At 31.2% G+C, this 13,279-nt stretch overlaps 1 protein-coding gene across 2 annotated transcripts; it reads right to left on the minus strand.

Annotated features, from left to right (window-relative positions):
• Nucleotides 1–4,917: 4,917 nt before the first annotated feature.
• On the minus strand, nt 4,918–8,553 carry LOC105131837 (guanylate kinase 2-like). 2 transcript variants are annotated; one of them, XM_011035011.1, is made up of 11 exons: nt 8,249–8,553; nt 7,762–7,795; nt 7,486–7,599; nt 7,306–7,379; nt 7,078–7,207; nt 6,454–6,816; nt 6,031–6,152; nt 5,817–5,952; nt 5,684–5,729; nt 5,464–5,566; nt 4,918–5,348 (listed from the first exon to the last, which is right to left on the minus strand). In XM_011035011.1, the coding sequence occupies exons 2-11, from the start codon at nt 7,762–7,764 to the stop codon at nt 5,231–5,233; spliced, it is 1,209 nt and encodes a 402-aa protein (XP_011033313.1). In that variant the 5' UTR covers nt 7,765–7,795; nt 8,249–8,553; the 3' UTR covers nt 4,918–5,230. The 2 variants fall into 2 exon arrangements, with proteins under 2 accessions (XP_011033313.1, XP_011033312.1); XM_011035010.1 differs by having other exon boundaries at nt 5,461–5,566.
• Between the last annotated feature and the right edge of the window lie 4,726 nt (nt 8,554–13,279).

Consider the following 13,279-nt stretch of genomic DNA (forward strand, 5'->3'; position numbering starts at 1 on the left):
TTAAAAAGCTTGCATGGATTTTTTTAAGGGAGCATATGACATGTGATTCGATGTGACAAAGAAGATGAATGGAAACGAAGAACCTGCCAGAAGAAATTAATGGGTTAGGAAATGGAAGATTAACGTATGACTTAGGGAGGAGAGACTTCTGTGGATGGCTGAAATTGTTGTTTCTTTCCAGCAATACAACGTAGCACCATCGAAAAAAAAGAATTAATGTTCAAAGAAGAACATTTTTTTTTAAAAAAGGAGTCAAAATTCATATCAGTCCAGATCACAATACTGCATCACAAAATCTTTATTTAAAATTCAAACTATTAAAATTTGCTGATAAATATAAAGGAAGGATTGGTAGTACAAGCAGGAAAATATTTTTAAGCAAGTCTTGTTACCTAAAAAGCCTGGACTGTCTTAAATCTATCCAGAAATTTAGAATAGATTTTGTTATTTATTTATTTTGAAGCTCCATATAGATATACTAAAAAGAAAAAAATAAGAAAATTTTGAAAAAAAAAAGTTGAAAATTGAAAAAATATATTAGTGAATAAAATATCAAAAACATTATCAAATGAGGAGTATCAAGATATACAAGGTTAGAAATTTAAAATTGAATATTTAAAAATTGAATATTTAAAAATTTAATTGAAATTTTTTAAGGTTTAATTGAATCACCAAGTACAGAATTAAATTTTTTTTCCTGGAAAGTGACCTTCTATGTAAACCCAAAATTCTATATTTTGGAAGAGAGAAGGGGGTAGAATGGATAGATGCGGGAAGCCTGATGATCCATTGCCTTGAGGTTTCAGGGGATTTGCTAGATTTTGTTTCTAGATAAGTAATGACCTAGACGTTAGTGTTACCTAGCTCTCTCTCCCATCAGCCCTCTCCTCACTCAGGTCTCATCGCATTGCACAACGAAAAAAAAACCCTCTACAGGTTCTCTTATGCGTTGTGGCAAGAGAAGTATGTGATGAGTAGTGTATTTTTTTTCCATAAAATATGTAATAATTGGTCTGTTTTTGTTTGAAACTAACAATTAAATATTAAATAAGGAATTCAAATTACGAGTCTTTGGATTCGGTTGTTTATCTTCAGTAAATAGCTCAGTATTTGTTCTTTCGAGGTGATTTATAATTCCTTCTAGCTCATTCAACAATGGTGGCTACTAATATTCAATTGTCAATGGTTAGTGTCTTATATGAAATGACAACTAACCTAACACCGGATCCCGACATTTACATGCTAAGAGAAGGGACCGGTGTCCCGACATTTACATGCTAAGAGAAGGGAAAGAGGTTGTGGAGGCCGTTTCATCAACAAAAAGAAACCTGACACCACAGCAGCTAGTACTGTACCTGATACGCATACCAGCTCTTATGAAACAGTTTTGAGATGTTAACAACTCATCAAGCTCTGGATCCACACCCTTCACATTTTTCAGAGAGTCCGATTCGCCAAGGAGTAATGGGGAGGCAACAGAGCCCTTGCATCAAACGCACCCAAATCATATTTCTAAATTTCATTCGCTCTCAGAAAAGATGGCGGGAGAAAGGGATCGTAACGTGAACAAATTATGGTGAGTGGGTTAAAGGGTCTGTCTCCAGCATTGCCAGTTGCATGAAGCCCATTTAGCTGAAAGGTGCGGTGGATTCTTCCACACTCTTGAGAGATGAAGGTGCTTCTCACTTGATAGAATTACCATTCACCTTCTCACATGCAGTAAGGATTTGTTGGGCTTCCCACTCTACGCTTTGCTTGATCCTGCTGAAGGTGTTTCTTCGACCATTGTGAATCGTTCATAGCTTTTCTGCAAAGCTTGAGACAATGACCCTGACTCGCGTAGGGAGGATGGTGTTGTGTACATGCATGTTACTGGCAAATCATTCTTGGCTAGTTGTTTGTCACTTTCTTCAGGGGCTGTCAAGGGCTTTCTAGTTAAGTGGATCACCGTTTCCTTGTACTCAATTTATGTAAATTTTACAAAAAGAGTGTGGTTATATGAATCTCCTTCGTGTACTTTGAGAATATCATTTGATTTTTTATAAAATAATATTTTTTTCGGATTTCGACGGTCTGCTTTGAAAAGGAATTTAATACTGAAAAACCCAGTCGACAAGGAATTTAATCTTTGATGTGCAAGGAAAAAACAAGAAAAAAACCGAAAAAAGTTACGAGCTTTTGATCGACAAGGAATTTAATCTTTGATGTGCATTTGAATTTGCTCTATTTTGCTCAGCTTATCTGGGTCCTCTGCTATGGGGTTTGTTTCATGTCAAAATGGAATTGATTTGTAGGCAAGCCCATCAAGAACGTCTATTAATGGATCGTCTGATGTTGGGGAATTTGAGTTTGACTTGGTAAAAGCTCGGTTAATATATTTATTAAGTGAATTTTAAAATGATTTTCTTTTAACACAATGTTATTCAGATAAATCAGTGAAATGAAGTTGCTATTTTTTAAAAAAAAAAATGAAAAATTCCTCCCATTTGATCAATTTAACCTATTTAAATTTTAAACAAATTTAAGAGTTTTTTTAGGATTAAACTTTTTTATGGTTTTTACAATCCATAATTTTGCTTTTATTATTTTCTTCTACTTACAATTAAAAAATTCACAGACCATTTTAATCTTTAATTTAAACACTTCATCGTATCATTGGAGAAACAGAAGCTTAGATCTACACGGATTATCCCTGTAAGGTTAAGACAGCTTTTGTAAGAGATATATTTTTTATGTATTTATAATAACTTGCTTTTTATTTAATTTGAAGCTAGGAATTTACTTAGGTGTTGTTTTTAGTCGTTTTACTTTTAAAATTAGTTTTAATCAAACACCTATAAGCTGTTTTTTATTTAATAAATACTTTATAACAATTTTAATCAAATACATATAACATCAAATTAGCAGCAACTAAAAATATTATTTTTATTAAACCTATTTTCTTTAAACTGCAACTACAAAACCATCAAAATACCGAGGTGTAACCTCGCAACATGAACCAAGCTTCAGGTAAACAGTTTACCAGACCGATTCTGCAAGTCAATTCAGGTTTAATTACTATGTTTGATAATGGCAGTAGTAAATGGCTAGTCGACGAGTGATCATTTTTGTTATTTTATAGGGATAATGATAACAGCAGCAGCATGTCAGCATCAGCTGACACTTGGTGATAACAAAATACAGAAGTGCATCCTTGTTTCTTTGACATTAACAAAAACCATCAGCGTTCAGCAAGAGAATGCTCTCCGATTATAGATCTCCAGGCAAAACGAAAATGATTCATGGAAAAATAAAGCAGCCGCAGACAATGATATTCTTGCTTCCTTCAATTCTCCAGTGCTGTAAAAATCAAGATCAATAACAGTATGATCAGCTTGGTCAAGATCTCCTTTGTTTTTTACAGTTTACCAGATGATTCTGTTAAATGAAGAACATGATGGGCTCTGACCAACCATGGTCAAGATCTCCTTTGTTCTATACACTTGAGTTTTTGCAAATGAAAAGAGGCAGGCAATCACAACGCCGTAATATCATTTCCTGCGAGCAGATGTCTTGTGACAAAGAATGCATTCAAAATAAAAAAGAACACAAAATTAAAGAAAAGTAGGATTTAAGAGTAGATTCATGGATCGCCTGGGAAGAGGAAGATGCTTTTTTATTTGTGGTGCATCCTGGGCCTCGCATCAAAATCTCCGTAGGCCTATCAAAGTCTGCAGATCGTACAAATGGAAGGTGCTGAAAGTGAGAGGAACGCCGGCCCAGAAAAGACACCAACCAATCCTAGCAGATTATCACCAACTTGCTCTGTATGTTGCCTGACTTTGGGTCCCCCCACGAGGAGGTAAAGACAACAGACAAAAAAAAGGCAACGAATCCATCTTGGAAAAGTTCAGTTAAAGCAGTTCCCCGTACGGTTTTTAAAATGGGAAGAAAGGATGATGTTTTTTAAAATAATTTTTATTTTAAAATATATTAAAATAATAATTTTTATTTTTAAAAATTAATTTTTATATTAATATATTAAATATGATTCAAAAAATATTAAAAAATAATTTTTAAAAAATAATTTTCCCAATTCCTTTGTAACGCAGAACGAAATAAGAAAAAAAAAACATTCCGTAGATCTTCGGCATGTTTACGGACCCCAATACGTTCAACAGCTCTTCCCTACAAGTTTTTTATATTATTATTTTAGTGTTTTTAAATTTTACTGTGATATTAATGATTTATTATAATTTTTATATTAAAAATAAGAATTGCAAGTTTTTTCTGACGGTATTGAAATTGTATGGGAGCTCTAACAAGTCTTTCGAATCTCATTCTTTCTTTTTCTTCAATCTCCTCTCATCTTTTGCGTCTCATTCTCTATTTCTTTCTCTTATAGCTGTCTTTTTGTGCCGTCCCGTATCTTCTTCAAGCCATTAGATTAAAACATGTATAATGACTTCGATCAATTTAAATGCTTGGAGGGGAATTAATTTGAGTGAGAATGGCTAGTTACGCACGGGCAATCCTAGCTAGCACATGTAATACTTGCGCAGCACACCTAGCTAAGCAGATCGCAGGCTGCACATTGGTGGTCAACTTGTACTGCATTCCTTTATGATATATATTTGAAATTATACGCATCTTCCAATCCTTCCATCTTCATGCAAACGCAATCTCGAAAAGATTTAACCCTTTTTAATATGCTCTCGAAAAGGCAGATCTTCCAGCTAGTATTCCCACAAATCACGAATGCAAAAGATGACAATCGGCGCATAGATTGTAGAGTGGATACATAACGCCAATGAAAACCGCTTGACATTATAAAAAATGTTCTTTCAACATGTGATGAGTAGAAACATGTAGACAAATGCACCTGGATTGCACTGCCACGACAATTACGTACTCTAATCTGCTTGCTTTAAACAATGATGGGAAATGACTTTGTTATGTTTTACCAAGATGATCGTGAACGCGCCCGTACAAATCATAAATCATCTCATTGCCGGCGAGGGAACAGTACTTGACTAACTGTTCAAACATTAATCCAAGTCGTCTCCTTTCTAAAACAGGCAAATAATGAAAATAAAAATAAAATGGAGATGATATCAAGACAAGGGATTATTACAAAAAATCATGTTTCGAGCTTTGTCACCGTTCCCTTTCTTGAGAATATAAAGCAGAGACAACTGGGAGATTTTGAAGTTCGTGAAAGCATGTTAGCATATCTATGAGGCTGGAGTCGTTAGCTTGGTTGATTGATCCCATTCAAGTCATCTGAAAATGAGTCAGTGGCATACACGTCAAGCCCTCTTGTTCGTCCAGGAGCCCCTCCCTTGAGTGAGGATACATCCAGTACTATCCTGCTCAACCCACATCATGGTAGTTGTAAGTCAATAATCACACCATTCAAATAACTTACAAGAGATCATAATGTTGAATATAAGATTCTTGAAGAAAGATGGTGGCACTAACAACCTCTTTGATGCTTTCTCTAGTTCTGGAGTTCCATAGTTTATGATAATCTTGTTATCCATTTTCGAAACTGAATGGTCTGCGGGCAGATCAATCCCTTGGGGTGCTGGATTGACAAAGCATCATATCAGCTACATTTTCTTAGACATTAAAGACTTGCATATTTTACCAAAGCAGATGAAATAAGTATATGATGGATTTATGTCGATGACAGATATCTTACCTGATATCTGGGTAGCTGCTGCAGCTCCATCTATCCCAAGAAGTTTCTGCAGCAAATCAGAGAGCGCTACCTGAATATAAAGCATTTGAAAGTAAACTCTGCATGAATGCAATGTCAAGCAGCATAGCATTACCTTAAGACTCTCATAACAGCCATCCAGATTATCGTTATACAAGATATGATCAAAGATGCCCGATGATTTTCCTTGCTCCATCTCCACCTCTGCATTTTGGAGTCGCTTAAGGATCTGATCCTCTGTCTCAGTACGCCTGTTGATCAGATTCAAGTTAGAACAAGTGCAGGAAGATACAAGAATGGTTAGGAATTTGTATGAGCTTCTGACTAACCTTGAACGGAGGCGAGTCTCAAGCTCCTTCATTGAGGGTGGACAAATAAAGATGAGGATTGCTTCCAGAGAACTAGCCTTCACTGATCTTGCTCCTTGAACATCGATGTCAAGAATGCACCTCTGCAAGACCAAATGAAATAGCAAAATAAAATCAATAAGCTTCTTGGAAAAACATTTTGAGTTTGCAGATGCAAGTATTTTGATGAGTTGAGGTCTTTCTTTTAGAAAAGGTTCTTTATATGGTTTCCGAAGACATTCAGCAACAGCTATCCAAATTCATTATCATTTCTGGGTTGATCCAGTACCTAAATACCATTGCATTGCTATGAATACCATACATTGCAACCACAATAGGTATCCACAATTACTTAAAACAAAGTAATATAGAATGAGCAAGAAAAGGAGGAGAAGAAATATTCACCTTCCCCGCATCAGTTACCACCTCAACAGCTTCAATACTGGTCCCATATAGATTTCCATGAACAGAAGCATACTCAACGAATTTCCCATCTTTTATCTCTTTCTCCATAATACTTCGCTCGGTGAAATGGTAATGAACCCCATCCTTCTCCATGCCTCTTGGTGCACGGGTTGTGTGGCTAACAGAAAACCCAAACATGGATGGGAATTCCTTCATAAGCATGGATATTAATGTTCCTTTACCCACTCCAGAAGGACCACTTATGACAACTGGCTTCTCAGCATCGCCCCTTACCCCCTTACTCCAGGCAACAACCTCAGTACCCCGAATTTTTTTCTGCTCCCTGACAAACCAAGTGTCCACCTGCCAAAATTAAAACAAATTAATTATCTTAAGAAGACACGAGGAATCATGTAACCATCACATTCAATATATTGGCAATGTTGCAAATGGAATTTGAGAACAGTTTATCCATATTTTTGGAGAGTGATGAAAATGTTATGAAGGTTGTGGTTTATAATTTTGGTAGCGCCTTTTTTTTTTTTCATTTCATATATCGTTGGAAACAGAGTAGAATCTTAACATTTCCCTTAATAAATCTCCAGAAGTTTCTGAAATACCAACCTCAAGAAACAAAATGCAGTCATCAGGGGCGGACCCCTTCTTAACTATCAAAATACGATCATCATTCAATGATATGGCCGAGAGACCTTTACATAAGTTAGGTTTTGATCCCAGCACGATAGGAGTTACCCTGAAAAACGTGAAAATTCTACCATGATAAGCAATCTCAACTCTAAACAAGAACCCCAATGAAGGAAAACTTTCTCTTAGGCAGAAATATCTGCTCACCAATTGCCAGTAGCTTTGTCAAAAATTCGAACTTCAACAGGCAATGTTGACTCATCGTTGCCACCAATGACATACTACCCAAAAAGAATCTCAATTAGCAGGATCACTGACCGGATTAACCAAAAGAGGGAATGAGGCTGTTTTAGAAGAGAGTCAAATCAACGCAACAAGCTCACTTACACTTTTATCGCCGATAGTTGTGGTGGTTTTGCAGCCTTTAAATTTTGAGCCACATCCATTTTCAAATTCAATCTGATTCTGCAGACCATCCACAATGAAAGCTGGGGCTTCTCCCTAAAGAAGAAACCCGAATTCAAGAATTAGAGCACTAGAAAGCAACCAAATTAATCCACATTTCCAAGTTGCTGAATAATAGCATTGCCTCAGGTTGCTTCACATCTCATTTGACCATTTATAACCCAATATAACATAAAAATTAAATACGTGAAGGCTCACCATGGAGCAACTATGTCTCCAATGCAAGATCCTCCTGATCAAGCAACATGGAAAGATGAGTGATTAAATAAAAAAAATCCGTATTTCTTGATCTAGCATCAGAACAAACTCAATATAAGCAAGCAGCAAAAGGTAGAGCAAAAATTCCAAACTTCACAATAACAGAACAAAACTTACTCCAATAATCAAAACCCAGATTTAAAAAAGCTTAAAAACCCCATATACGTGCATTATTAAATAACCTATATTGGTTTTCTGTTTTAAAAGAAAAATCCTCTAAAACCCCATGCCTAAAATTAAAAACGAAAACAGCTGCGAACAATTATCTCAGAAAGTGTCAGCAACATCAAAACTTTTAAAAAATCTCCTCAGTATGGCAAAGTTCTGCGGATGAAGCCATTGATAAGGGCTAAAAGAACCAATGAAGCAACAAGCAAAACAGTCCAAAACAAAGAACAAAAAGAGATTTTGAGACCCATGATTATACCTGAGTATATAAGCAAAAAAGATTCAGAAAGAAACAATCTTTGAATGTCAAGTTGGTGATATTTGTCAAGGGAGTTCAAGTTTTGTTCTTTATGAAGGGTACTATGCGATAGTTTTTTTTTTTCTTTGTCAAAGAAGAACGACCTTAGGATACAAGAAGAAGCTGGAAGACAAATTGCATTTGAAGAGGCTGGTGTTCATATCTGTAGGCGGTTAGAGAGGGACAGGGTTTTTTAGAGAGAAAAAGAGAGAAGAAGGTGGTGGCTTATGGGTCGTGTTAATTCACGAAACTACAAGACCTATTCTTATTTTCTTGACTCTTTTTTGTATTGTAATGTAAGGGATACGGTGGTTGTTTTTCTAAATTTGTTTTTTGAAATATATCTTTTAATTTTTTTTAATATCAGAATTTAAAAATATAAAAAAGAAATTAAAGTGAAAAAATTTAAAATTTTCACAGAAACGAACATACTCTATAAAACTTTTTATTTATTAATTTAAACTTTTACCTTCAAAAAATTACATGGGTCTACTAATCTAAGAAAAATAGTAAAACATAGCACCGCTTTTGAGGCTCTGGAGGTAGGGGAGTTTGTACAAATAGCTATGATTTTGTTGGTATTTTTTTTTTTGGTTTTTAAGAGTTTTTTTTTTATAAATATTTAAGCTCAATTTTTATGTTTTAAATTTTTTATTTATTTTACTATCATGAATTTTACAAATTAGATTTTATATATAAAAAATAAATTAATAGATTTTTTTTAAAATCTTTTCTAACAGACTAAGAAAAACATCCCACAGGCTATTAAAAAAATATGATCAATAAAAAAACAACATACTATTTTTTTTAAAAGAAAAACATTAAAAAAAATAACCTACCATTCAAGCTAGGAAACAAATATTCAAACTCAAATAACAAGTATAATTATCTTTTAAACTCTCACCTAATCATTCTCAAATTAAATCTCAATCTCATGTAATTTTTTAAAAAGTATAGATGGACATACACCATAATACAATTTTACAAGTTATGATCTTTAAAGAGTTATTAGGACATTACAATCTTATATGTTTATAAACATATGAATTGTCATTGCAATATCTATTTTTTTTTGCCAATGATTATCTCTCCTCAACCTATTTCTCTAATAAGAGTCAAATATATGTGTATATACTCGAATAGATGGATATGAAACGAATATTCAAACTCAAATAACAAGTATAATTATTTTTTAAACTCTCACCTAATCATTCTCAAATTAAATCTTAATCTCATGTAATTTTAAAAAAAATATAGATTGATATACACCATAATACAATTTCACAAGTTATGATCTTTAAAGAGTGAGTTACTAGGACATTACAATCTTATATGTTTATAAATATATGAATTGTCATTGCAATATCTATTTTTCTTGCCAATAATTATCTCTCCTCAATCTATTTCTCTAATGAGAGTCAAATATATGTGTATATACTTGAATAGATGGAAGAACAGGGTAATAAGGAAACAAAAAACACAAGGATTACATGTATATATTCTCAATAGAATATGAATGAATTAAGTTGAATGAATTAAGTTGTTTCATTAAATTATATTAAATTATATGATTGAATTAACTCTGTTTATTAAAATAAAACCAAACTCATGCAATTAATAGCTCATCCAACTAATAAAATAAATATGGTATTAATTGTTTTTTAATATATTTTTTATTTATAAATATATTAAAATAATATTTTTTTTATTTTATAAAAATTATTTTCAATATCAGTAAATTAAAATAATTTTAAAATATATAAAAATATTAATTTAGAATAAATAAAAAATAAAAAATTTAAATCTTTTTTAAAATATTTTTTAAACACAAGTACAGAAAGCATGGATGTACAAATTTTTGAGTGGGCAATTCCCCATGATGGACTAGAGATGTGGGATAATGTTCATATGATAAGACGATCACTCCTACAAATGCTAAATCGTCAAAATCAGTAATGATGATGATGATCATCAAATTGCCAAAACAAGACGTGAAGGAGTCAAAATCCAAAGGAAACAGATGCTTAACCAATCACAAATTGAATTTCAGGCCCCCACTGCTCTTCGGGTTTGATACCCTGATTGACGGACTGATTTCCCCTCTTTAACAGAAACGAAATTGAAATTGAGTTTTTTTTTTAAAATAAAATTGTATTTATTTTTTAAAAAATAATTTTTTAAATTTTCTTGAATTTATTTGCTGTTAAAAAAGTTGATCAACAAAAAATATTTTTTAATAAAAAAAATTTAACTTAGTTTTCAGGAAAGTGTTCTCTTAAAAAATTTAGGAGGAAAACACTTTTTGGAAATTGTGAAAAATTTAGAAATATTATTTTTTGCTAATTATATTAAATTTGATCTTCAAACTTTTGATTGCTATATATATATTTTGTTTTGAATATTTATTTTTTAATTTTATTTTTTAAAATTTAATTTTTATATTAACTTTGATTCTTATTTTTATAATTGTGATTTGTTTTTCTTATATTATTTTTTTTATTGAAATTCTTTATTTGTCAAATTTGATTCTCGTTCTTTTGATTATTATTTATTTTATTTGAAATATTTTATGAAATGTTAATTATTATTATTTTAATTTCTTCATTTTTTTTTAGAATTGATCTTTATTATTTTGATTATTATTTATTTTATTTGAGATAATTCATGAAATTATATTTTTTTATCAATTTCATTTTTATTCAACTTTTTAATTTGTAAGATTTGTTCTTCATTATTTTAATAAAATTGATAAAAATAAAATATTAATAAATTATTTTCCAGTTCATTTTCCATAATATAACCAAACACTGAAAAGTATTTCCCGTTCATTTTCTATAACACTACCAAATATTGAAAAATAATTCACTTTTCAGGAATTCATTTTTCTTATAATTCACTTTCTAAAAAAATTTTTTTTTCTACAAACAAACGGAGCCTAAAGGTCATTAATGTTTCATTGTGCCATATGAGATTTCAAAACGAATTCACACACTAAAATTATTTTTTTTTTAATCCCAACGCATTTTTATTTTTATTTTGGTATCTTGAGTGTTTTATTCAGTTATTTAATATTATTTTTATTTGAGATTGTTTATAGTTATTTATTTCCATATTTACATATAAAAATTCAAAATATAAAAAAAATATTATGTCAATCGGGTGATATTTAATTTAATTTTATTGATTTATAAGAATTAATGTTTTTGAGGATTGAATTCAAAGCTCAAGAAAATAATGTCTTTTTTTGTTTGCTAACAACAATTAATGGTTAGAAGCATCAAGATAACTTTTTTCAATCACTCATTTGTTTTTTAATTTAATCTTGTCATATTAGCTTTATTTTAAATTTAACTTGGTAGTTTGATTTAAATGCCTAAACATGGAGTTCTCACAATGTTGAGGGAAAATTATGGTTCTCGGTTGATATTCAATTCAATTTAATTATTTTTATTTTAAAAAATTTAGAGTTAAAAGAGTAAAATTGAAATTGAAAAACAATGTTTATGATTTATTTTTCTAGTTAATCATTGTATTTTTTTTGTTTGGTTTAATTAATTTATTATTAATATTTATTTTTTTATCATGTTATTAGATTAATCAAACTTATTAAATCCAATGGAATGAGTCTTAATTTTTTTTTTACTTCTTTGAAAACATTTACATCTCTTAATCATTATTTTTTTTGGTTAGTAAAAATCTGACTCGATTTACAACATGCAGCATAGCATGACAACCAATTAGGTCATCCTTTCAAGGTTTGATCTTCCTTTACTAGTCCATGTAGATAGCAGCAAAGAATCTTTCTACTTGACTTTTTTTTTTTAGAATCCTCTGAAATTGAATTTATATCTCACTTTAAAATATATATTTATATATCTTTTTGGAGAATTAAAGCAAGTGACACCGTGCTTCGTTCAAAAAGTTTCCAACAGTGAATTTTCTTCAGAAGACTTAATTATTGTTGCTAGCAAGTGTGTAAAATATCTCTTTAATTGTTGTGTAAATTTGAAAAAAAAAACAAAGTACATGTAAAATAACTAGTGGGGATATGGGATTCAAAACACGGTTCACATATACATATTATGATCATAGATTATGAAAAATAATCGGAGAAATTCAGCTTTAACTGGTGTTTTTCAATTTAATTTATTTAAAAGTTGAATTTTATTAATGAAGCTTTATTTATGTTTGATAGTATTATTAAAAACTTCTTTATTTCTCTGCTTTAACCCTTTTAGTTCATTATCCTGCGTTAATTACCCGTTAATTTCATTCATAACAATTGGTTTCAATTATTCTTTTTAAGTTAATCGGTCATAACCTTTATTTAATAGGTTCCTGGCCTTTATTTAATAGGTTCCTAACCTTTATTTAATAGGTTCCTAACCTTTATTTAATAGGTTCCTAACCTTTATTTAATAGGTTCCTAACCTTTATTTAATAGGTTCCTAACCTTTATTTAATAGGTTCCTAACCTTTATTTAATAGGTTCCTAACCTTTATTTTCCATGCAATATTATCTCTCTATTTTCCAATTTGTTAAACTTGACTCCATATCCATCAGTGGCTAAAATTCAAAAGAGAATTAAAAATAAAACTTAATTAAATTTAATAGGTTGGATGAAAGATATTGCAAATGAAAGAAAGGTTAGAGTCCTAAACCGGATCAAAGAAAGGTTATAAACGAAGTTCTTGTTCACCGAAAAATCAAGGCATTTTTTTTTACCAATCAGCCTGCTTTTTAGCTTGTCAATCTTCTTCCTTTTCTTCTTCTTCTTCTTCGGATATAACTAAGCAAATACAGAGGGTAAAACTTTTTATTTACCTTTTTTTCGAGGCTTCATGTGAATATTTACTTAGCTCATGGGTACCTTTATTTGAATTTTTTTAAAAATCATATACCTGTATTTGATTCTCAAATAGTCACCTAAGTTTCTTCCAATAAAAGCTTGAGTGTTTTACAATCAAATTAAATGGAGCTTTCGCAAAAAA

Source organism: Populus euphratica, unplaced genomic scaffold (assembly GCF_000495115.2).
Source record: "Populus euphratica unplaced genomic scaffold, PopEup_1.0 scaffold101.1, whole genome shotgun sequence".
Classification (NCBI taxonomy): Eukaryota; Viridiplantae; Streptophyta; class Magnoliopsida; order Malpighiales; family Salicaceae; genus Populus; species Populus euphratica.

Bases quoted from the DNA above. Each gene is read 5' to 3' on its own strand.
- LOC105131837 (XM_011035010.1), bottom strand. The intron at 6,817-7,077 runs GTTGGTATTTCA...TAATTTTGGCAG, and splicing joins ACTGCATTTTGTTTCTTGAG to GTGGACACTTGGTTTGTCAG. The intron at 5,953-6,030 runs GTTAGTCAGAAG...TCTGATCAACAG, and splicing joins GAGACTCGCCTCCGTTCAAG to GCGTACTGAGACAGAGGATC.